Source organism: Gossypium hirsutum, chromosome A01 (genome assembly GCF_007990345.1).
Source record: "Gossypium hirsutum isolate 1008001.06 chromosome A01, Gossypium_hirsutum_v2.1, whole genome shotgun sequence".
Classification (NCBI taxonomy): domain Eukaryota; kingdom Viridiplantae; phylum Streptophyta; class Magnoliopsida; order Malvales; family Malvaceae; genus Gossypium; species Gossypium hirsutum.
This window is the reverse complement of record NC_053424.1, coordinates 117,514,341-117,540,246: the sequence shown is the minus strand read 5'-3', so window position 1 is coordinate 117,540,246 and position 25,906 is coordinate 117,514,341. Positions and strand designations below refer to the sequence as shown.

The 25,906-nt window shown below is 34.2% G+C and overlaps 3 protein-coding genes and 1 pseudogene across 6 annotated transcripts; 2 read left to right on the top strand and 2 right to left on the bottom strand.

Moving 5' to 3' along the window:
* Nucleotides 1-1,450: 1,450 nt before the first annotated feature.
* Nucleotides 1,451-4,605, top strand: LOC121230376 (GDSL esterase/lipase At5g03820). 3 transcript variants are annotated; one of them, XM_041115008.1, is made up of 5 exons: nucleotides 1,451-2,795; nucleotides 2,892-3,022; nucleotides 3,156-3,368; nucleotides 3,701-3,956; nucleotides 4,374-4,605. In XM_041115008.1, exons 1-5 carry the CDS (start codon nucleotides 2,552-2,554, stop codon nucleotides 4,565-4,567), a joined length of 1,038 nt encoding a protein of 345 aa, XP_040970942.1. In that variant the 5' UTR covers nucleotides 1,451-2,551; the 3' UTR covers nucleotides 4,568-4,605. The 3 variants fall into 3 exon arrangements, with proteins under 3 accessions (XP_040970942.1, XP_040970946.1, XP_040970941.1); XM_041115012.1 differs by having other exon boundaries at nucleotides 1,453-2,795; nucleotides 3,159-3,368; XM_041115007.1 differs by having other exon boundaries at nucleotides 1,455-2,795; nucleotides 3,135-3,368.
* Nucleotides 3,433-12,211, bottom strand: LOC121202840 (E3 ubiquitin-protein ligase UPL7). Of its 2 annotated transcripts, none has more exons than XM_041114999.1 (15): nucleotides 12,076-12,211; nucleotides 11,815-11,937; nucleotides 11,474-11,714; nucleotides 10,738-11,330; nucleotides 9,068-10,051; nucleotides 8,654-8,988; nucleotides 8,111-8,389; nucleotides 7,750-8,002; nucleotides 6,516-6,686; nucleotides 6,344-6,436; nucleotides 6,095-6,202; nucleotides 5,865-5,981; nucleotides 5,544-5,633; nucleotides 5,297-5,406; nucleotides 3,433-3,970 (listed from the first exon to the last, which is right to left on the bottom strand). In XM_041114999.1, exons 1-14 carry the CDS (start codon nucleotides 12,097-12,099, stop codon nucleotides 5,323-5,325), a joined length of 3,495 nt encoding a protein of 1,164 aa, XP_040970933.1. In that variant the 5' UTR covers nucleotides 12,100-12,211; the 3' UTR covers nucleotides 3,433-3,970; nucleotides 5,297-5,322. The 2 variants fall into 2 exon arrangements, with proteins under 2 accessions (XP_040970933.1, XP_040970935.1); XM_041115001.1 differs by having other exon boundaries at nucleotides 3,433-3,965.
* Nucleotides 12,212-14,890: 2,679 nt separating this feature from the next.
* On the top strand, nucleotides 14,891-16,228 carry LOC121230371 (uncharacterized). The gene is made up of 2 exons (XM_041114993.1): nucleotides 14,891-15,660; nucleotides 15,746-16,228. The coding sequence occupies exons 1-2, from the start codon at nucleotides 15,466-15,468 to the stop codon at nucleotides 15,926-15,928; spliced, it is 378 nt and encodes a 125-aa protein (XP_040970927.1). The 5' UTR covers nucleotides 14,891-15,465; the 3' UTR covers nucleotides 15,929-16,228.
* Nucleotides 16,229-16,275: 47 nt separating this feature from the next.
* LOC121230374 (2-methylene-furan-3-one reductase-like) lies at nucleotides 16,276-17,615 on the bottom strand (annotated as a pseudogene).
* Nucleotides 17,616-25,906: the final 8,291 nt, after the last annotated feature.

Sequence of the window (25,906 nt, the reverse complement as noted above, 5' to 3'; positions counted from 1 at the left end):
AGCTCACTTAATTCAATTGCATTTGCTGTTCTATTTTAAAACCAACTCTTATCTTTTTGGATTTGTTCATATTCATTTACAAGTTGTAATTTTGCCCCAGGACACCCTTTGATCCACATTTGTCAAGAGCATTGAAGAGAGTGAATGGACAAATAGGTCCAAATATGTATTCTTTGTTTGAAGGGAAAAAGGGTTAAAAGACTTAAAAGTACTTGGGAGGTCCGTGTATTGTAGGAATTGGATCACATTAGTCTCGCTATTATTAAATGGATTAATTTAGTATATATACTTTTAAAATAAATTAAATAAGTTCGAACTGTAACTGAGTTAATATTTAAGGTATAAAAAATGTCTTGAATTTTTTTTTCAATTGCAGTTCAATTCCAAACAAAAGATTTCATTTATAAAACTATAAAAACTTTAAAAATATTAAATCTATTAAATAGTAAATGAATTTTTTATACAGAAAATGTTAAATATATTCTAATTTGGCATTATTTAATTCTTTTTAATAGTAGAAGAACTAAATTATTTCATTTAATGGTAAAGGACTAATTCGATTAAGTCTCTACAATAGAGGGACCTCTCAAATACATTCACCCTTAAAAAAAAGGCATTCACTGTTGATTGAACTTGAAGCATTTAAACAATGGGATTGTGGACCTTGAATGCTTGTGCCTGCATGCTTGCTTCATTGTTGCAGACACTCTTAGCTACTCTTCATTATTTAATGCTATTATTATTATTATTATTATTATTGAGGTTATTCTTTAGCGATTGAATTGAATAATCTTTTTTTATGTGTCAAGTGAAAGTGGATAAAATTTATATAAACAAAAAGAAAAAGAGAAATTCATATTAGGTCAAGTAATAAAAAGTTCAACGTGTTTTAAATAAAGTATTGTAGATGAAAAAAAGACATTAAAAGAACCTCGTTTGACTCCAAATTTAATTAAGACAAAAGTCTCATAAAATCTCCGGTTATTAAATTACTTAACATGTTATTTAATGTTTCTATTTCAAAAAAATTTCAGTTTAAATATTAATTTAAGTATCCAAACACATCTCAAAGTTCAAACTCCTACACCATACTCACCTCCTTTTTGTGCTTTATCATATCCAACTCATTATTTCCTTTCTTGAGCTAACCAACTCCATATTCCTTTAAAGGAGGAATATGATGAATATAGTCCATAATACGTGTCCAGAAACAAATAGGGGTAAAGCCAAGGCATATATTCTGCAATTTTTTATGGGTGTGTTTAGCCTCTCAATTTGTTAATTTTGTAAACTTTTTTTTCACGTTAATTATTGATTTTGACAAAAAAATTTAATTTTGATTCATGTAATGACCATGACTATGACGTTTTAAGAATGTACTTCATCATCACTTCAATTTTTTATATAAAAGTTGATGACATGACGTAATATTAAAGTATCATCACATGAAATTAAAAATGGAAAAAGTTATCAAACTCAAAAATTGATGTGAACCCAAAAAAATTCAAGGACCAAATTAGGAAATACTATCAAGTTCAAAGGCTAAATGTTGATTTATCCCTTATATGTACATCAAAGAAAAGAAGCAAAGACAAACCCTAGTGAAGTGACCTCACTATTTGGGATAATAGTAACCCTCACTTCAAAACGATCCTTCTTAAAAGAAAGGGTTCATATTTAATGTGGTTTATTTAGGCTAATGTGCAATATTGATGAAAAACATGCCTTTAAATGCAAAGAAAGATTAAGATTTTTTGACCTAATTTTGACACTAAAAATATAGGTAAAAGGAGATAAAGAGAAAGACTATCCCTTTACGTTGTAGTCCAACTCAAAAGGATTTTAACCAATTAGGTCAACCTCTATGCTATGTTAATCGAACTTGGGTGAAAATGTCAGACATGTAATGCATAAGATTTTTCATGTATTTGGAGTCCTTGGAATCAGGATATACTCGGATACAAGTGTGAGACACAGAGGACTTCATGTATTTGGGGTCTTTGGAATCAGGATATACTACGGATACAAGTGCGAGACACAGAGTACTTAAAGAAACAAATTGATTTGTTTGGGATGGCTGAAGTGATCATGCTAGTTGAACAAAAATGGAAAAATTTGTTGAAGACACGCCAACTCTTGAACGTTATGCAAGATGTGTGGATGCACACCGAAGGGGCAACGACCAAAACTCTTTTTCGAAAAAGTAAATAGAACTTTTTAACTGATTCTAATGTCACCTAAAGAAAAAAAGTTTAGAACGCAGACAAAATGATTGTCATTTTGTTTTTGTAAGCCTAATGGCTGAACTTATGGGCTTTATGGACTGCTAAAACATGCCTCTTTCTCCTAGAAATAAGCACCTCTAATGGAACCATTCTCTTAAAGACATTTGTTTCAGTTTGACCATAACTTTCACCTATGGCTTTTTCTCCTTAAATTCTCCTACACCTGCCCCTGCTTTCACCCCATTCACTTCTCTTTTACACCTCTCTCTCTTTCTCTAGTATACATGCATTGTGAGGTTTACAGTTAAGTCAAAGAGAAAAAGAAAATGAGAGCTTCAAGTGAGTTTTTGGCTACCTTGGTTCTTGTGCTGGTTTCGGTTTCTTCAGTGGCTCATGGAGATCCCCTTGTTCCTGCACTCATCATCTTTGGGGACTCGGTTGTTGATGTGGGGAATAACAACAATCTCAACACACTTATCAAATCAAACTTTCCACCATATGGAAGAGATTTTGTTACTCACAGGCCAACTGGAAGATTCTGCAATGGAAAACTTGCTACAGATTTCACTGGTAATATTTCCTTGAGAACCCATACCTTTTTTTCTCATTAATTTAGGTTCCTTCACCTTCTTCTCTCATGGAGCTTTTTCATTCTTGCATGCACAGCTGAGTACCTTGGGTTTACTTCATACCCACCGGCTTACCTTAGTCGAGATGCCATAGGAAATGCTCTCCTGACTGGAGCCAATTTTGCTTCAGCTGCCTCTGGTTTATATGACAGTACTGCAAACCTATATGTAAAACAATTAAAATCCCTAACCCCTCAATTCACCCTCTTTTTCTCTCTATGCTCTTTGACTCTGAAGCCTGATTATCTAACAAGATGAACTGATTTATTGGTTTTTGTATCGTGCCATAACATTGACCCAGCAGTTAAACTACTACAGGGAGTACCAAGCGAAACTGGTGAACATGGCAGGAAACGATGGAGCCAGCAACATAGTCTCTGGTGCCATACATCTTTTGAGTGCAGGAAGCAGTGATTATATTCAGAACTACTACATCAATCCTCTAGTTAACAGAATCTATACACCCGATCAGTTCTCTGATATTCTCATAAGATCCTATACTACTTTCATTCAGGTATCATTTAGCATTTGTATTTACTTATAGGGGCTATTATATTTTCTGGAAATGCTTACGAGGATCACACAACTTTTAACATATGTAATATCTGGAACATTTACATGAGAAATTCATGTCTGTCCTGAATCATGTTTGTATGTATCTCTAACCCTTCTGGAAAGTAGACATCATTGTACAAGAAATAATATACTTGTGAACTGTTAAAAAAAAAAAGAATTTTTGTATGGAAGCTCAAAACAACATTTATTGAAAACAGAAGAAAAAGAGAGAAGCGAGCTCCTTACATACTGGTATTTTTAAAGCACACAACTGTTTTATGATTGAAACAGAATCTGTATGGACTGGGAGCAAGGAGGATTGGAGTGAGAACCTTACCACCAACAGGTTGTTTACCTGCAGCCATCACCCTATTTGGTGCAGGAAGTAATCAGTGTGTTGCAAGGTTAAACCAAGATGCCATTGCCTTCAACAATAAACTGAACAGCACGTCACTAAGCCTACAGGACAGGTTGCCTGGTCTCAAACTAGTGGTCTTCGACATATACCAGCCTCTCTTGGACATGGTTACAACGCCCAGTGATAATGGTAAACCACCTATTCTGCAATAGAGTAGTTAGTCAATACAATGAATCAACCTTCCGTATGAGTAGGAAAAATTAAAAGATAAAGTTTCCGTAGTGAAATATACTCCGCCGTCAAACTTGAAGTGAACTGAATCAACAAGATCAGATTTTCTGAAAGTAATTTTCAATTACCAAATTTCATTCTTTAACCAAGGAAAACCTAGTATTATAAGATAAAGTTTTACTAATAATAGTAACATGACACTAGTAAAATTTTGGGTTATTATCTAGTCATGTATATCAACTTCACAATGATGTGTATCCTTCCATTGTTTTATTCAAGGCTCCATCATGCATGATTTGGCAGTTGAAGAATGAAGTGACTCATTATTCATTAATATACTGTTTCCCTGTTAATTTGGTGTTATTATTGTTGCAGGTTTCTTTGAGTCAAGAAGAGCTTGCTGTGGAACAGGTACACTAGAGACCTCCTTGCTTTGCAATTCCAGGGCCCTAGGGACATGCTCCAATGCTACATCATATGTATTTTGGGATGGATTCCATCCCTCCGAAGCAGCTAACCAGGTCTTGGCAGGCGATTTGCTAGCACAGGGAGTGCCCCTCATATCTTGAAGCTATGTCATAGGAAGGGGGTAAAAGAAAAAAAGAAAAAGGAAAACACTATTACCTGTTCCTGTAATCTTCTCATATGGAGGATATTGACATTACTCTAAGTCTAAAATATGTACTTCGTTGGTATGACTGTTTTAACAGGATATTTTCACATGTAAAAACTCCTTATTTATGCTTTTAGCAGGGGTATATCGCAGCATTTCTGCCAAGGAAGTTAATTTATTGATCCTTGCCTCAAAAAAAATGGATATGGTTGCTTTGTGAATAATTTAGTTATAGCTTTCTTCAAGCATGCCAACAAATGCAGGCTGTTATACAATATAGACATATGATAGTGTAAGCATTGCGAAAGATATGTAAACTACTCTCACTGACTAGCATACAACTTTGGGATTCAAATCTATAGCATACTCTGCCCTATTTAGCATGAAACTTTGGGATTCACATCTTCCTACATAATCAAAATTTGTGAATAATGAAATCATTTAATTATGCTCAAGATATTTAAGGTCTTCCACTAGTAGGCTTCATTTTCTATTTAATCAATTCTTCCATTCCTATAACAATTCTCTGTTTATCCGAACAGTCTCCAATGTTAACCATAAATAAACTATAGGTCAATTAAAACTTGAAAGACACTTGACCTTTAGCACGGAAATACATAAAATTTTTAATATCTTAAAATCCTTGCGGTAGATAGAAATGAATTTAGATAATAAGGAAGTTCACCTGCGCCAGTTAAAAATCTCAGGTCCTTAAGAAAGTTCAAATCCAGCATTAGAATTAATTGCATAACGAAGCTTTGCTTTCAGAGTACTTGACCGCTTGTATGTTGGAAGCTGTAACCATCCAATAGAGCAAGAAAACACAGATATGTGATGATAACAAATCACTTGTGTTAAAGTTTGATGTTGTTATGGTGCCTTTTAACATAGTAATTATTAAACTGGAGAGCATCCAACCCCTATTATTGTACCTTGAGAGTGTTATAGCATGTAGAAGCTGATGGAAGTCGCTCCACATCTGAACCTCCGATTGCAGCCCAAAGAGGAGCATCACTTGCAACCTATACAAGATCAAGAAGATTCCTGACTTAGTTTCAGTTGTAGATGATATTTTAGGATAGTCGTGTACCCCTTTCTCCATTTACAATTATCGTTCAACCCTGCCCTTTACAATAGATTTTTCTTTTAAATCTTGGGAAATTTCTTCCTTTTGTTTTTTGTTTGTTGTAATCTAGTTCACTAAATTAATTAAGTAGAAACTGGGAAAACTTTTAACAGATATAACAGCGTACCTTATGAATTGTGAAAGCCGGCTGCAAGTATTTGAACCCCAGTAAAGGAGCTCGCGAACAGCTGGTCACAAATTTTAGCAGCATACAACGTTCTTTGGGCTCAAAAACATTCATAACCTAAATGAAATTTAAAACAGAACTGTATTCATGCAGCAGTTTACATGATTAAAACATTTGAGGAACTAAGTCAAACATGAGAAAAATCAATTAAACTTCCATTATGCTAATACCTCCCAGAAAAGTTTAACAGTTCGACTTCCCTCAGAATAGCCACCAGTATACCGTGTATTATGTTTTAAGTCATCAACATCAATATCATGGTCTCCACCAGAAAGCAACTGCATACAGGCAGTAATGTGGGTCAGCATTGTGTACTATTAGTCAGCCTATCAGTAAGTGATAAAAAGAAAACTAGTCAGCCCATCATTAATTAATACTATTCACAAGTATGGCTCCACAAAAAAGCATCAGGAGTATACCTGATTAAATTCACTTGCATTAAATAACTTCAACCAAGATGGAGATATAAGATCAGTTAACCCCCTATAAAATGCATTTGAAAAGGGAAGCATCTGCAATCCAACATTGAAAACAAGTTAATAGATGCATAGATATATTTCTATAATATTTATGAAATAAATAAAGATAGACCTGTCGGTTGAGTTTGTAAAATGCCATTGCATGAACATACTGCATCTTATTCGCATTAGTCACACAAACATCCTTGCCACCAGGTTTAAGCTCAATAACATGCCGTTTACCAAAAGATTCCTCAGTAACTGTGAAGTCTAGACAGAGATCCTCGACATTACCTTCATAGTGCTGCAGTTAAAGTATTCAACAAGATTAAAAAGTTGTAAGATTTTCCTTTACATGCATAGATCTCAAACATTAGGACCTTTGTGTACGGGAAAAAATAAATAAATGTGTTACATTAAAGCAGACAAGGCAAGCAAATACTAGATCCTTAGTCTAAAAGAATTTAGATCATTATGCAAAGGGGGTAATACTTCCAATATCCTAGAAAAGTGATGTAGGAAAAAATGGAATGTAGGATCCATAAGATGGAATATAGGTTTTGCAGTCTTTTCTCCCTTGAGGAATATTTAAGCAATCGCAATGAGCAGAAAGATTGGCAAAACTTTCTATTTGAAACCATCAACAAGTTGAGCCTGGGTATGTAACCATATAGATGGAGAAATACTGCACAGAGAACATATAAACATCACATTCGCTTTTAGTTTTTTCTTTTTCCCCCTTTTGAATACATAACGCCTTCTTGCCTTTCCATCTTAAAAAGTCTATTGTTTCTCCTTTAGTCTCTTTGTCATTCTCTATGTTCACTGTTGATCAAATGATTGGTGAAGCTTAAAATATTCTTCTCCCATTATCCTTCTCCCCGTAGTTTCTGGAGAATCCATGTTATAACAAGCACAGAAAGAAAATAAAAAATTTTGTCCTCCGAAAAAGATAATAAGTAAATATCATCAACAATCCAGGAAGCAAGCTACAGGAAGTTCATGCCTTGGTTTCAGTCCTTGTTGACTTGATCAAATAGATGAAAAATGCAGACATTATATACTTCATCCTGTCACTTACAGGAGTCACTTGCAGATTAAAAACATATCCCACCTCATACCTTCCCATAGCAGTATCTTGCTAATTCTTGCCCAACAATGAGCTCAATATGCAAAGCAGGCTTGTCACCCAGAAAACTCATTTCTATTAACCCTTCGAAATGCAACATAAACATCAAGTGGCATACGAACTACAACTATAAAGCTATTTGTCTAGTAAAAAAATAATTTAGCCATACTAGGAGAGTCGTCTTCAAAAAGGAATAAAGATCAAATTGATAACACGCATGATCTTCATGAGGGCTAACCTTGACATAAATAAGGTTCCGGTAGAGCTCAGGATCAAGTGTTGACAGTTCATCAAGAAAGCTATATCGGCCTAACAGCTTTTGCACAAAAACATGTGAAAAAGAGTAATCTAGTAAGATTCCTTCATAAAGTGCTTTACCAACAACCCTTCCAAGGAACTCAATCATCTGAATACCATTCTCTAGAAATCTTGCAGCTGCATTAGGTATTAGAAGTCTGTCTGAAGTTGATGTTTGGGAAAATAATCCATACCTTTAGATAGAAAAAATAAATTAACTTTAGAAAAAATAAATTAACTTTAAGTTAAAAAAAGAAGAATAATAAAACAACTTTTTCAGCATTAAAACCAGTACAACTTACTCAGGAGCAAAAGCTGCTTTAGATATATCAGTTAAAAATTCTTTAGATAATCCACCATAATCCAGACCAGCCTCTGGGAGGCCACATTCACTAACAAAAGAAACATGAATTGATGACTTCAACCTTGAGCCAAGTGAATTTAATTGTCGAAAGCCATCTTCAATGACATGACCTCGACGAATTACTATCTCAATTGATCGGGAACCAGGTCCAGCTACTTCACCAGCCATTCTCCGAGAGACTTTATCCATGCTGATAAACTCCCTAAACATTTGAACCCTGCCAAAGATACAAACTATGTCAACCAAAAGACTTTGGCTCGATCAAATAAATTAGGCCATTCTATATCTAGTAATAGGAGGATTTAATGATCATCTAATATATGTCAGATATAATTTCTCATTTGAACACAACAATATTATGAGCACATTCAAAATATGAACCATTGACTTTGTGTTAGATGAAATTCTGGTGAACAGGGTGAATTAAAAGTGCATACCTAAATTACATGGTATAGCAATTAAATTTCTTAAGATTTAATACCTTTCTTGAAATGGAAATACATGTGGCATGCTGGTGATTACAGAACCCGTGCTGTGAACAACTACAGCATCCTCTGATCTGATATTAGCTGATACAACTTCATGAGTTCTAGCAGCTACTGCAATGGGAGGTCGGCTCCTTCTAGCCGGTGAAAGCCACAAAGCAGGGGGGCAGAACTGGTGCCTGCAATCCCTTTCATATATTAGATGCAAGCATCTGATGGCAGAATCCATAAGGGAAGCATTTTGTTGGCCCACGCTAGAAGACAGGCCATTATAGACCAGTGTATTGAGCATTGAAGCAATTCTTTGTTGTTGCTCCAGTGTGAATGGAACCTAAATCATGCACAAAATACTCCAATAAACAACAGAGACAAAGATAGAAAACAGAGAGATAACTAAATAATCAGTTTACCTGTTTCTCATAAAACTCTATGTCATCAAGAACTAACAGCAGATGAGAATAAGTGGCACAGAACAGATGAAGCAGACATGACATATCTTTTGAAATACCTTGAGGACCACGCCTCAAAGGCTCTACGTCCCAAACATCAGAAGCATCCTCATCAACCTGATGATTATCAGCTGGATCTGAAAAATCAACCTCTACTTGTGATTTGCCAGTTAACTTCTGCAATACATTAGCCCATTTACTGACTCCATCATTACTGGCCTGTTTTAGTTTTTTATCAACTCCTTTTTTCTTCCCTGAAACTTTGCTTCTGGCATAATTAGCATCTCCAATGGTGTGACTATTTCCTAGGAAAATGGAACTTTCTAGCACTCCCCAAATGTTGCCAAGAAATCCAGGAGTGAAAGATAGCATATTGAGAATAGGCAACGGTCCAATCATGGGATTGAATGCCGCAAATATCCTAAGCATGTATGAGTAAAAATATGCAATATCAAGCAATCTCAAGTTCTCCAGAGATTCTAAGTTGTTTGGAGGTAGGATCTTGGTCTTACTCTCATCTGTATAAGCATATGTTTTTGATTTTTCCAAAAGCTTTTTAAGATGCCATTGCTGACAAACAGGTCTAAATAGGTCAATAAAGGATGTCTTTAAGGACCCACATGTTGTCTTGTTCTCCTGCATACTGACAGGTGGTTCATAAGCTCCATCATTGCCTTCAAGATTCTGATTCCCCTTTTCGTTCCACCCAGCATCATGAAGCCATGACAATAAGTTGTCTGCAAGAATGGTTAGAACATGGACATAGGTTGCATATTCGAGACCTTGATTTAAGGCTCCAGAATGCGTAAAGTCATTCTCACTCCCAGCAGCTAGGCCTATAATGTTCACAAGAGCCCAACCAATTGGTGGAACTGCATTCAGAGAACAGTCCATGCTAAACTGATCAATGTCTGACATCATTCTGACAATTTTATCTTTTGAAGTCTGTCATCACCTGCCATAGTTTGATCAGTTCCACATGCCTCAAATCATAGAGTTGTCTAATAAGTAAAACAATTTGAAGCTTAGGGTTTTTCAACATGAATTGAAGGATTAATAGTAAAAGAGCATAAATGAAAAAGGCAACCTAGTATACAAGTAACGGATTTATATGAAAGCCACATACTATAAAATATGATATTCTAGAGACAATAAAAGCAAATCTATGCTTTCATTTGAATACAAAACGAACCAAGTTAGTAGCACTTTGCACATTTGCATAGAACTTCCAAAAGATGCAATAATTAGTGAAAATAACCGCAGCCAGCCCCAGGGTATATCTATTAGTCTCTATTTTAACTAATAAGACTAATGCTAGCTATGGCTTCATTGATTTCAGCTTGCTATATAGGAACCCGGTACATGGCCTTTTAAAGGAGTACTATATTGAGTAACAATAAAAGTAGGCTATATATGAACTGAATTGAATCATAGAAAAAAAATGATATAACTGCCAACAAAGACAAGTAATGATGACTGAGAAACAAAAAGAAAAGAAATAGCATCAGAAGCTTGGATAGTATGAATGTAAGTTAGCATGAATAATGGTCATATGCATGATTGCAAAGCAAAAATCCTGAAAATGCATGAGAAAGAGGATACAGGGAGATTGGGATTTAATAGGGTATTACCAGTAAAAGTTGCAAACATGGTAAAAGAGTAGACTTGTGCTTTAGAGCAGGTAGAAGAACAGCTGGTACACGTTGAGTAAGCCAAGGAATTGTGAGTAAGTACAAACAGTACTGCTCAGCAGCAGAATGCACATCAAACTTAATACAATCAGCTGCGTTAAAGGTTGTCAGACTAAATGGGCGAATAGCTATAGTAATTGCACTTGCGCTGATCAAGAATTTGTCATCAGTTTGGACAATACTTTTCACTTTAGCAGAAGAAAAAGCATCCAATCTGCTTATATATCTTCTCAGAGATGCATAAAGACCACTTCTACAACTACCAATAAATCTAACAAAGTTCTTCACTGCAGCATCTGCATCCCCAATATTCTCATCATTAACAATCTTCCAACTTTTCAGATCAGTTAAGACAACAACAAAACGCAATGCAAGAGATGTCAGAACAACAATATCTTGACTTCCTGCATGAGACGTATCACACTCAGAGAGAATGAATGAGCAGAGTGAAATCAGCTTTCGCATTTGGTACATGGATGTTCTTCTCTGTTCAGTCGTGCCAACAATCAGGGAGCAAATATTCTTCCTTGAATCTATCCAGCAAAGAAGGAAATCAATACAAACTGTCTATTAACCTAGCCAAGATAAAAAGAAAAGGAGGTCCTACATCTAAAACACAGCAGCACATTTCCTAGGAGCAATGGATAATTGAATTCGATTTAAAGGATTAGCATACCAGTTGAATTTATGCTTTCCAAGAGAATCCCAAAGCAAGTCTGCATACATTTTAATTCTCTGGCAAGATTCTTTCGTTGTCGAATGGATAAACGTGTAATGAAGAAAATAAAAGGCCTCAAAACACTGCTGGAAATCAATTCCCCAGTCATAATTCCAGCTTGATACTTCACCAAACTTTCCCATTCTTCTTGAAATCTCATAGCCACTTTCCTTGTCTCACCATAGCTTCTCCAAACTTTCTACAAATATATATATAAATTTAAAAAAAAACAAGAGAAATTTTAATACAACACAACTTAATTGAAGAAAAAACACACAGAAACATTGTGAAAAGTAAACCTGGATAAAGATTGAAGCAGAGGCAGCTTTTCTTGCATAATTGCGATGCTCTCTTTCTTGAGAAACTTTCTCAAGCAGCGCATCTCTTGATATTTCACTTGCGCTTGCTCCTCTCAGCGATACCTGAATTTGGGATAACCCAATCGAGGATTTTAACATTTAATGAAGTCAGAAAAGAAGAAAATACAAAGATTTTAATTGTAAATCTGAATCATTAGAAAGCCCTAATCGAATTGATAGATCAAGCGAAAGGCCCCTAACCTGTTGTTTTCGAGGTTCCTCCATCACTGAGAGATGATTATCCAAAGGAAGCTAATCGAAGCTAAAATATTTTTGTTTTTTTTTTTCCTTAATTTTTGTCAATTTTTTTTGTCAACTGCCAACAAAAAATCGAATTTTGTCTTGGACGGTTTGATTCTATTTTGGTTCTTGTCTTGTATTTTTTGGTTAAATTTGTATATTTAGTCCCTGTCCTCTGCACAAGTTGTGAATTTAGTCCTTATACTTTAATTTGCTCAAATTTGAATTGGTCAATTTTTATCTTTCTAATTTTCAAATTTTAATCCATAATTAAATTTGTTTGGTTAAATTTTGTTATTAGTCGTATACAATATTTTTTAGACCAAATTGGTGGTCGAACCTATCCGACCAATCCAATTAGTTTGATTAAAAAATTATTAAAACTTAAAAATAAAAAATCCGATTCAATGATTCAACCATTTTTTTAAACTAGTTCAATTGGTTTGTATTGATTTTAGGTCTAATTGGTTCAAAGCCATTCTTTGGACTAGGACCCTAGTCGACCGGTCTGGTCTAGTTCAAACATCTTTGGTATTATGGGTAAAGTTGTTGATTTAGTCCATGTTCTTCAATTAGATCACTATTATAATTAATATTTTTTGAATTTTAAAATTTCAGCCTTAACACAAATGTCTGTCTTTAAATCTATAACTGGCTTTTTTTTATGAGTAATATATTGAAATAATAAGATGACATGGCATTATATATATATGATAATATATTTATCATATCAAATTTTGAAAATAATCAGAGGCGAATTTAGGGGGCTGGCAGGGCCCTGGTCCCCCTAAAAGGGAAATTTATTATTTAAGCCCTTTAAAAAATTTAAATTTTAAATTAGTAAAGATATCGTACTTTTGCCCCCTAAAATTATAAAATTCGATTTAATTCTTTAAAAATTATAAAGATATTAACTATAAAAAATTAAAATTTCATTCGGCCTTCTTAAAAAGTTATTTTAATTTTTCCCTGGGAAATAATAAAACTTAATTAATTTAATAATTACTCTTTCAGTCTTTTGATAATACTGAAAAATTTTAAATCAACAAAATAAAGTGCAAGGATTAACTTCACAGCATACGTATAGGTAGAGGTGTGTATGGGCCGGGTGGCCCGGCCTGACCTGAAGGACCGCCCGAAAAATGGGAGAGTTTGGGTAAAAATATAGGCCCGAAAAATGGGTTTGGACAAAAAACGAGGCCCGTTTAGAAAACGGGTCGGGCCCCGGGTAAGTTTTTTGGCCCGGGCCGGGTGATTTTAATATTAAATTATTTTTATTTTTAATTTTAAGTAACTTTAGTACTTTGACTTTACTCTTTTTGTTGTTTTTAATGTTATTTTGATATTGTAAAACTTTTGTTATTAATATAATTTGGTTCTTAATTTAGTTCTAGTTTGTTTCAATTTTTCAATTTTAATATAATTACTTTTTATTATATTTTTAATTTATGTATTATTTTAAGAATTATTTTAGTCTTATTTTTTATTTGTTTTTTGTTTTAATATTTGTTTTTATGTTTTTAAATGTATTTGATTTATTATATTTTAAATTTTTTATTTAATAAAAAAGAAAAATTAATATGGCCGGGCCGGGCCGGGTTCGGGCCTACTATTTTTTCCCGGGCCGGGCTTGGACAAATTTCTAGGCCCATATTTCAGGCCGAGCCTAGCCCGGGCCTTGAAAACGGGCAAAATTTTTATGGGCCCGGCCCATGCACACCTATACAGTATAGGTAATATCAACAGAATTTAAGCTTTCTTTTTAACCAAGATTTCTACGCTTTTGTCCTTGTTTGGGTAAACTACAAGAATGGTGACCTAACTATTCAACTAGTTCTATTTTAGTCACTTAATTATTAATTTTTTATTTAATCACTCAATTTTTCAAAATTAAATATTTTGGTGACTACACCGTTAGTTGTCATAAACGTAGCCTTTTCTATTAGTCTAATAATAAATTTAGCTCTCAAATGTTTACACATTCTATCAATTTTATCCTAAATCTTAAAAATTCAACAAATTTAGCACTTAGTGTTAGAGAATTTGTAATTTTAATTTTAATTCTAAAAAATAAAAATATTTATCCCTCAAAATTTTAAATATTTTTCAATTTAGTTCTAGTTTTTCAAATTTATAAATATTGAGAGTTAAATTTGTTTGAACAATGTATTAAATTGAATAATATATAATTGATTTTTCGATAACGTGAGAAAATGATATAAAGATGGTAAAAAAAAGGTTGAGTGATACCAAGGAAAATTTTGAATTAAGAAGTATGTTATGATACATTTATTTAAAATAATGTCTAAATTGTAAATATATAAAAAGTTTGTGTCTTAAGTGTAAATATTCAAAATCTAAGGGGTCAAACTGTAAAAATAAGTAAGTTAAAGGATCAAGAATGAAAATAATCCAATTTTTTATGACATGAAATTAACATGAAGAACTAAATTGAATAAGTACAGAAATAAGATTGACTAAAATACAATTTTATCAAAAATAAGTAGTGACTAAATGAATGAATGCAGTACTTACTGAGAAATAATGAGAAATAATGTAGATTGCATGAGTTCATATTTGTTGAGAATTAATATAGAGAGCATGAATTTAGTAGGTCAATATTGCATGATTTTACTTTATAAATTTATTTCAACAAGCACATAAATTTTATATTAAAATAACTATTTTTCTTTTCAAAGCATTTTTAACAAATAAATGAAATCAATAAGATATTGGAAGAAACTAAAAATAATCAAAGATTAAAATCTATTGACGGTACCTTGAATATTTTATCGGATCAACCTAAAATTATATTGAGTAAATAAGTTGACGTACATCGATGGAATCATTCCCAGCTGATGTTCAGCTTCTTGAACAGTTGAAGAAGCTGGGAATGCTTCCACCGGTGTACGGTCAACCTGTTTATAAGCAACACCCAATATAATTTCAGAAAGATTCGATAAAACATACTGGTGTCATATTGAAACCTCTGAGCTAGAAATAAGGAAGAGGAAGAATATTGGGTTTGGGAGTATTGAAAGACTAAGTTGGTTTCATCTTGTTCTTTTAGAGTAAATTTGACATCTTAATGCTACCTTTTGTGTCATCTTTGGTATATGTCGACTTCATTCACAAGATGGGGAAGTTACTCGAATGGAAGTTTACTGCTTCTTTGACAGTCTGGAGCATTTATCCTTACAGTTTTCCTCATTTTTGCTACTGCATTTGAGGGCTTTCTCTCTGGTTTTTGAGGTAGAAGAGCATTTCCAGATTGGGATTTAGAGTCATGATTATGTTGTTGAAGTTTGTATTATCTTTGCATTTATTGGAAACTGATATAGTCTTCATCTGATGGTAAGATTTTCGAGGCTCGGCGATTTGCTGCTGGTTGCTGGGCTTGTTGGGTTAAAGCTATTGTTGGACTTGAACTCTCTAATCGTTTTATGCAGTTTCAGCCATCCATCCAATTATGGTTTTCATTTCTGTGTGCAGGATTGGAGCACCACCTATGCAAAGGAGGGTTACAAACTGAAATTTTGCGGCAAAGTAGTCTAATGTCTAAGCATGATGTTACAGTAGTCATACTGAATTGATGCCGACTGCCAAGTGAGAAATTTGTTTATCTTTGCAGCAACAACAGCAGGAGCAGCAAGGAGATGTAGTTAGAAAGCAGAGGCCTCAAACACTGGACTCACTGTTTGCCAATATGAAGGAGCAGGGGATTAGGGCATTGTTACGTCAGACCAATGCTTTTCAACGCAACGGTGGTGGTCAACAGAGAATGCCTTCGGGAAGAGGCCGGTTTGGCAACTGAAGGATAGGACAAGCTGTTTGACAACAACTCTGCGTACCTATGCAGATGCAAGCTCGGCTTCTTGTTTTTTGGAACTTGCTAGTGGACATCAACTTACTTTCAAGCTTTTATGTGAAAATTGTGACAAACCAGCTGTATATTGGTTCTTAGAGCACTGGGATAAGTGTTAATACCTTAATGGTGTTTGTAGAGGATCAAATATCTATTCTAGCTGCCAAATACGCAGATGGCTAATTACAATGTAACTTTGATGAAGTGCATTTATAGAGAAACATTAGAGGGAAACATTATTGTTTTTATTACATGAGACCAATTGGTAACATATGATCAAACACTTCCATCACAAATGTGAGTGTTGTTCTGATTTAAATTAATTATCTTGTTGGATTGGATATATGACTACTTTTCCAGCGACTCTACCAGTGTCGACATATGCAAGTCCTTCAAGTGTTTGAGAGAAAGGGTAAATGCTATTGAGATCAATAACAGCCTTCACTTTCCCACTTTCCAAGTAAGGGTTCAATTTCTCCAAATCAGCCCCATTTGAAGTGACTATAAACACAAATGCTGGCACAGTCACTGCTCCAATCACTATCACAACTTTGCCACCTTCCTTCATTGCCTTCACTGCCCTTTCACATTGCCCTGTTTTTTCATATACAAATCAGGCTTGTTATTTTTCTAGCATATAATAAACCTGATGCATAATCCAGTTGGATTATGTAGTCAAACTTATCAAGTAGATTAGGCCCGAGGCTTAATTTAAAGTTCAAATTTTAACATTTGCAACATTTTTTCGATTCTCAAACTAGATTTGAAAGCAAAAGAACCTAGAATCTTACCAACACAGTCATATACAACATCAAATTTCTCAGGGAGATCTTCAAAGTTTTCCTTGGTGTAATCAACTGTTAAATCAGCGCCCAAATTCCTCAACAACTCTAGTTTTCCTGTGCTAGCAGTAGCCACAACTCTTAATGCTCCGAAAACATGCTTGGCCAGCTAATCCAATAATACAAATTTAGCATACCACAAATGTAATACAATCATTTAGTAATGTTGACATAAACGTACCTGAATGACCATGCTGCCAACTCCACCAGCGCCTCCCAACACAAGAATGGATTGACCAGCGGTGAACTCGCATTCTTGAAGGCCTTCATAAGCTGTTCCGATGGCGATCGGCAGTGAAGCAGCTTCGGCAAAGCTGAGATTCCTTGGGTTTGGGAGCCAATAGCCGCTCTTCAACCGCCGCGTATTCGGCCAAAGTGCCGTATTGTTTGGGATGATCCAAGGCTTTCTCATGGATGTTACCATATACTTCATCACCTGCCTTTAAGTTCTTTACTTGGCTTCTTACTTTCACCACCACACCAGCTACATCGTACCCTGGAACTGTCTGAAAAAACAAAAATAAAACAATATATCCATATCAGACACTTAACTGAGTTTAAGTTATAGCAGTAATGTAAAAAAACTTACGGGAAAAGGACATTCAGCTTGAACAAAAATGCCAAGCATCCTCTTATTATCAACTGGATTAAGCCCCGAAGCCATGACCTTAACAAGAACTTGATCTTCCTTCAATTCAGGAACAACAACATCGGACTTCAGTTTCAGAACATCTTCAGGTTTCCCATGTTGTCCATAAAATCCAAGCTTTCATTGTACATGGAACATTCTCCATTTTTTTTCTTTTCAAAAAACCAACTTTCTTTTGTGTTATTAAAAATAGATAATTTGTTGTTAGATGTTTTGTTTGTGGCAAGGAAGTGCCAAGTATTTATAGGAGGGTGATGTTGTTCCAATAGGGTCGGAAGCGTGTAAATTATTGTACTAAAAAATCACACAAAGTTCAATTCCCAGGGAAGAGAGGTGGATCACATGGATCTCTTAAATACCAAGTCTTTCCTTAGTCAGAATATCCCTTCTATAGTAATTTAATAGCACAATTAAATACTACTATTATACCCTCAAATATTGAAAGAAAAATAGGATAAGAAAGAACACAAGAGTTTTAACGAGGTTCGGTAAATTATACCTACGTCCTCGGGCACTAACACCAGATGATAACTTTACTATCTTCAAAATATTACAAACAAATAGAATTCCTTGAGAATTCTCAAATGGGAGAAGAGAGAAAACTAAGAGAGAAAGATTGGTTGGGATAATTGAAATGAGAAATGAGAAGGCCTATTTATAGTTGAGGTTTAAGGACCAAACAATAAATAGCCCATTATCTCAAGGACCAAAAAAAAATTATCCCATGCCACTTTTTCAAAGTCAACTTTAGGGTGCTAAACTTGCACCACTTTGTATTGTTTGCCATTAATGTTGTCTCCCATTAATGTTAACAATCTCCACCTTGAAGATTTGATTAGGATAATCACATCTTCACACACTTCCTTCAACTCTCCAAATTCGATAAAGCTATCTTTTGTAGTGCCTACAAATGCACTCTCGAGCGCCATACACCAGAAGGTGCTCAAATTCTTAGAATGTTAATCAAGTTCAAACAATGATTAAACTTGATTGTTGTTACCACCTTGGTCATCATATCTGCGGGATTATCTGCTGTTGGAATCTTCTGAAGTAGAATTTTTCCTTTTTCAAAGACTTCCCGCACAAAGTGATATCTTACGTTGATATGCTTGGTTCTTGAATGATAGACTTGATTTTTCGCTAAATGAATAGCGCTCTGACTGTCACAATATAAACTTATGTGACTTTGAACAACTCCTAAGTCTTTCAACAATCCATTAAGCCAAATAGCCTCCTTAACAGCTTATGTAACTGCCATATATTCTGCCTCTGTAGTAGACACAGCTACTGTAGACTGTAAGGTAGACTTCCAACTCACTGGGGCTTTCGCAAGAGTAAACAGATACCCCGTAGTTGAACGACGTTTATCTAAATCACCAGCAAAGTCGGAATCAACATATCCAACTACAATCTGACCAAGTGCTTCATCCTGTTCAAAAATTAAACCAACATCTACGGTTTTTCGAAGATACCGTAGAATCCATTTCACAGCTTGCCAATGTCCTTTTCCAGGATCATGCATATACCTGCTCACAACTCCAACAGCTTGTGAAATGTCAGGCCTCGTACACACCATCGCATACATCAAACTCCCAACTGCATTAGCATATGGGACTTTTGCCATATATTCTCTTTCTTTTTCAGTTTTCGGAGATAATTGAGCACTAAGTTTCAAATGAGAAGCAAGTGGGGTACTTACATGTTTTGTGTTTTCATTTACACCAAAACATTGTAATACCTTTTTCAGATATTGCTTCTGATTTAAACAGAGCTTGCCTCTCAGTCTATCTCTACTTATCTCCATGCCAAGAATCTTCTTGGCCTCACCTAGATCTTTCATCTCGAACTCTTGATTCAACTGAGCCTTCAGCTTATCTATCTTATTTTGGCTCTTCGAAGCGATTAACATATCATCAACATACAATAGTAGATAAATGAAAGATCCGTCATGCAGCTTCTGCAAATATACACAATTGTCATATTTGCTTCTTGTGTACTTCTGCCTTCTTATAAAGCTATCAAATCGTTGTACCACTGCCTCGGGGATTGCTTCAATCCATATAGCGATTTGTTCAGCTTACAAACCCAATTTCTACCACCAGCATCTGTGTATCCTTCGGGCTGAGTCATATAAATCTCCTCTTCTAACTCACCATGCAAGAAAGCCGTCTTAACATCAAGTTGAGCTAGTTCCAAATTCAACTGTGCTACCAAGGCCAACAAAATTCTAATGGAGGAATGCTTCACAACAGGGGAAAATACATCATTGTAGTCAATTTCCTCCTTCTGAGCGTAGCCTTTAGCTACCAATCTTACCTTGTAGCGAATATTCTTCTTGTTAGGAGATCCATCTTTCTTTGCGAATACCCACTTGCATCCGATTGCCCTTTTACCTTTCGGTAATTGCGCCAACTCCCAAGTATTGTTCTTCCGGAGAGACTGCATTTCTTCATCCATGGCGCTTTTCCATTTATCACTTTCTAAGCTTTGCATTGCTTCTTGATAAGTGATAGGAATATCATCAACAACGGGAAGGGCGTAGGCCACCATATCAGTAAATCGAGCAGGTTTACGAATTTCTCTCCGTGGCCTTGCAACTACAACTGGTTTTGGTGTACTTAGTGGTTCTTGGGTCAGAACCTCTTCAACCTCTAATTCCTCCATTGTGGCTGGAGAATTAGACTTATTAACTGGGCAAATCCCCATCTGCTCAAACTCCACCTGTTTTGGAGTACACTCCACCTGCTGTGGAGTATTGCTCGTCTGAATATCTTTATCTGCTACCTTTTTCAATGTGGCAGATTCATCAAAGGTAACATCTCTGCTACAGATCATTTTCTTTGTGCTTAAGCACCAAAGACGAAATCCCTTCACTCCAGAAGTGATTCCCATAAAGAGAACTTTCTTTGCCCTCGGATCTAACTTTAACTCCTTCACATGGTAATATGCAGTGGATCCAAACACATGTAAGGAATCATAATCTGTAGCCGGTTTTCCAGACCATACCTCCATAGGAGTTTTTCTTTCTAATGCAGATGATGGCAAACGATTAACAAGATGGCCAGCGTATGTCACAGCCTCAGCCCAAAATTGCTTGCCCAACCCAGCATTGGACAACATACATCGAACTTTCTCCAGCAATGTTCGATTCATACGCTCTGCCAATCCATTCTGCTGTGGTGTATCCCTAACTGTGAAGTGTCGAACAATACCATACTCTTGGTACACATCGAAGAACGGATCACTTTTATATTCCCCTCCATTGTCCGTCCTAAGCCGCTTGATTTTCTTGCCAGTCTGGTTTTCGATCATAGTTTTCCATTTAAGAAAAACTCTAAGCACTTCATCCTTAGTTCTCATGGTATACACCCAAACTCTTCTGGAAAAGTCATCAACAAAAGTAACAAAGTAGTGTTTTCCTCCCAATGAAGGTGTCTTGGAAGGCCCCCACACATCTGAGTGAACATATTCTAAAATACCTTTTGTATTATGGATAGCAGTACCGAATTTCACTCTCTTTTGCTTTCCCAGAACACAATGCTCGCAAAATTTTAATTTGTAAGCCTTTGCACCTTTCAACAATCCTTGCTTTGCCAGAATTTGCAAGGATTTTTCGCTGGCATGTCCCAACTTCATATGCCACAACTGCATTGAGTCCAATTCTTTGTTACCGGAAGCTGCAGCGACTGCTCCAATAACTGTACTACCTTGGTAGTAATACAAGTTATTTTTCCTGATGCCCTTCAATATCACAAGTGCGCCAGATGTCACTTTCAAAACCCCATCTCTCATAGTAACAACTGAACCATTGGATTCCAGGGCTCCCAATGAGATGAGATTTTTCTTCAAACTGGGCACATACCGAACATCAGTCAGAACTCTGGTTGATCCATCTTTATTCTTTAATTGGATTGAACCTATCCCAACAGTTTTACAGGTATTGTCATTGCCCATATAAACAACTCCTCCATTTAGTTCTACTAAATCAGAGAACCACTCCCGGTTAGGGGACATATGATAGGTACAACCCGAATCCAATATCCACTCATCTGAATGGAACGATGATGATGATGCAACCAGTGATAGTTCAGAGTCACTGGTATCATGTTTTGCAACACAAGCATCTACAGCAGCTTTTCCCTTATTCTTCAGCTTTGGACAATTTTTCTTCCAGTGGCCTTTCTCATGACAAAAAGCACATTCATCTTTCCCGAGTCTGGACTTTGACTTTGATCTCCCCTTTTGAGTTTTCTTCCGAGTGTATGAACGACCTCGGACTACTAAAGCTTTTGTATCTCTGATTGAGTTTTTCTGTTTGTCCTTCTTTCTCTGTTCATAACTGTATAAGGCCGCACAGACTTCGCTCAGAGATATATCACTCCTGCCATGAAGTAGAGTAGTTTCTAGAAACTCAAACTCCTCAGGAAGTGACCCTAACAGCATCAAAACCAAATCTTCATCTTTGAATGTCTCATCCATATTCAGCAAATCAGTGACTAACTGATTAAATTTGGTGATGTGATCATTCATTGTGGTACTTGGGACGTAAGTGAAGCGAAACAGTCTTTTCTTCAAGTGGAGCTTATTTTGACTGTTTTTCTTCAAAAAAATTTCTTCAAGTGCCACCCACAACTTATTTGCAGAAGTCTCCTTTGAAAAGGCATACCTCTGCTCTCAAGAAAGGCATGATCGAATTGTGCCACATGCCAACCGATTAATCGTCTTCCAATCTTTCTCCTGTACATCATCTGGTTTCTCTTCATCAATGGCAATGTCTAGACCCTGCTGAAAAAGGGCATCTAAAACCTCACTTTGCCACATACCAAAATGGCCCGTGCCATCAAAGATCTCCACGGCCAATCTTGCATTTGCAATTGTCGGTCTTGTCCACATGGACGATGTTGAAGCTCCTACACTGACCGTTTTCTCCATAATCTTTCAATATACCTAAGGAAATCTTTTCTGATGTGGAAGATCAGTTTAAACTACAACCACAGAGCATACTACGATTAACCTTCGGCTCTTGATACCACTTGTTGTTCCAATAGGGTCGGAAGCATGTAAATTATTGTACTAAAAAATCACACAAAGTTCAATTCCCAGGGAAGAGAGGTGGATCACATGGATCTCTTAAATACCAAGTCTTTCCTTAGTCAGAATATCCCTTCTATAGTAATTTAATAGCACAATTAAATACTACTATTATACCCTCAAATATTGAAAGAAAAATAGGACAAGAAAGAACACAAGAGTTTTAACGAGGTTCGGTAAATTATACCTACGTCCTCGGGCACTAACACCAGATGATAACTTTACTATCTTCAAAATATTACAAACAAATAGAATTCCTTGAGAATTCTCAAATGGGAGAAGAGAGAAAACTAAGAGAGAAAGATTGGTTGGGATAATTGAAATGAGAAATGAGAAGGCCTATTTATAGTTGAGGTTTAAGGACCAAACAATAAATAGCCCATTATCTCAAGGACCAAAAAAAATTATCCCATGCCACTTTTTCAAAGTCAACTTTAGGGTGCTAAACTTGCACCACTTTGTATTGTTTGCCATTAATGTTGTCTCCCATTAATGTTAACAGGTGAATGGGGGGTGTAATCATTCTGGCTGCTTTAAACATTTAAAAATAATCAAATAACAGTAATGGAATTATTAAGATTATTCAAATGGATTAAGGAGGGTGGTTCACCAACAGTCGATGTCGACTCCTGTGTGAACGATTATTCAAATTTATTGTTTTTATGACCGGCCCTGGGGCTGTTTTGAGGTGCAGCCGCCACGCCCCAGGGTCCAAAAAATTTTATTTTTATTAATGATAAAAGGGTCGAAAAAATATTTTTAAAATAATATTTATTTAAGATAAAAAGATTCTTAAATATTATTTATTATTTGGTATAAATAATAGATTTTTAGTAGCGTAATTATTTTATCCAATATTAATGGAGTAAAAAATTTAATTATTTTATCCTAAAATAAAAAAATATTATTTAGTCTTTTTAAAATTTATTAAAATTTTAAATTAATAAAGGTAAAAGTGTACTTTGTCTCCCTCTAAAATTATAAAAATTCAATTTAATCCTTTAAAATTATAAAGATATAGACTATAAAAAATTAAAATTTCATTCGGCCCCCTAAAAAATTGTCTTGCCTTGACCCCTGATTGTTAATTCCATCAAATTTTTCTAATAAGTTCACTAATATGATATTTTAAAATAAAAAAGATACTCTTTTAATAGTCATGTATAACATTACACATTAGACTAAAATTTGTGCATAATTTTGAATTTTTTCCCTTTTATTAATAGTAAATAATTTTAAAATAAAAAATCAAGAAGGATTTTATCATTAATGATTTTGCATCTCAAAATGCTCGTAGAACCCATTTTTTAATGATTTTTTGTATTTTTGTAATTGATGACATAGGAGTAGATCGAATGAAAAATATATATTTTTTAATTTTGTTAGAAAAATATATTATTCGTTTAATGTCATAAAACGTATTATTTTAATGAAATTACTAGTATATGATTTTATTTTATTGTATTACATTTTATATATATATATTTTAAAATGACCTGATATATTGTTTCGCCTAGAGCCCAAAAATATCAAGAACGGGCCTACCTCATCTATGTATATCTTATATTTTTTTTTCAAGTTTTCTTCATGCATATTTTAATAATTATTAGATTTTATTCTCTATTTAGATTATTGTGGCAAATATGAGAGCAGTGCCACGAGTAGTTCCAACCGAGCTTGAAATTGAGCAAGTTGTTTATGCTTCTTTAGATGCTACTTTATTGAGTGATTAATTGTAATTGATATAGTATGTTAACAAGTTGAAAACAATATATACTTGAAAATTGCATAGGTTTTGTAATAAGAGTTTAGTACTTATCTGTTCAGTAGAAATTTATCATTGTGGGTATACTGTGTAAATATGTGTACTTTCGAAACTTATGTGTATTTTCGAGCAAAACTTAATTCGAAAAAATTGGAAAAAAAATTGATTTTCGACTTGATCAAATTGAATTATTCAATTTATTCGAGTCAACTTGAATAAATAATTTGAGTTTCAAGTTTGAGCCGACTTGAATTTTATAATTCAAATAACTTGAATAAATTGAATAACAATTTGGTGTAAATATCTTTGCTGTCAATTTTAAAAATGAATAAATTGGTCTTTCTCTCAACAAAAATTTAAAAAAATTCAAAATTCAAAATATTTATAAAATTTTAAAAATTAATATTTTTAAATTTTTTTAAAAAGAATTCCAAAAAATATATAAAGAAAGTTAAAATTTTAAAAATTTTCTAAAATAATAATTTTGATAATCTAAATAAGTTAATTAATTATTCAAGTTTATCATATTAAAGCGCATTTTTTTTCTTCTTATTTTACTTTGAAAAAGTTTTCAAATATGTGTGGTTTCAAATTTATGTTCACTAACCTAGAATTATTTATATTGTAACAATATTTTAATTTAACATGCTTAATTTTTTAATTTAACTCGAATAATTTTACTCGATTCGACTCGACTTAAATTTCATTTCACTCGAATCAATTCTAAAAAAATTCAAATTGAGTTACAGTGATAAATATGACTCGTTAACTTGATTAAATCAAAATTTTTTCACTCGATTTGATCGAACACTCACCCTATTAAAGGCGACTGAAGTCATATAATTCGTTCTCCGGTTAATATCAAATTTTACTTTGATTTGATATACTTACGAGCATGAGAATTTTATTTTAATTTAATTATGTATCCATACAATAAATTATCCTCTATCACCTAATTATCAATGTAGTTAGATAATGATAAGATTATTTATATTTTATGAAGTAAATTATATTGTTTTAAGGTATTTTTTTCATGTGAAAAATAGAAAAAAAAAACACAAATTAAAGTTGGATAAACTACAACACAGGTCATCCGATTATAGGTCATTAATTTTTTTGGTCACTCAATTATGATTTTCTTAAAACTGGTCAACCAACTATGAATTTGTTTCATTGTTTTTTATCACTTAACTATGCTATTTTATTAAATTGGTTACCCAACTAATCGAGATTGTATTCTTTGGTCCATTTATGTTAATTGCACTAACAAGAGGGTGACATGGCAATTAAAAATTAGAATAATAACAAATTTAATCCTCAACTTTTACATATTATGTCGATTTAGGCATAATTTTAGAAACTTAACCTCAAAATTTACAAATGATCTCAATTTGATCCTAATTCTAAAAAAATTTAAAAAAACTTATAAAAATACGTAAATATTTTAAATAATAATAATAAATTTAAATTTTATATTTATATTTATATTAAATAAAATATAAATATATTAATATTAAATAAAAATTAATAAACCCCTCCCCACTGTCCCCCTCCCCCCACCACCTCGAATTAGGATAAAA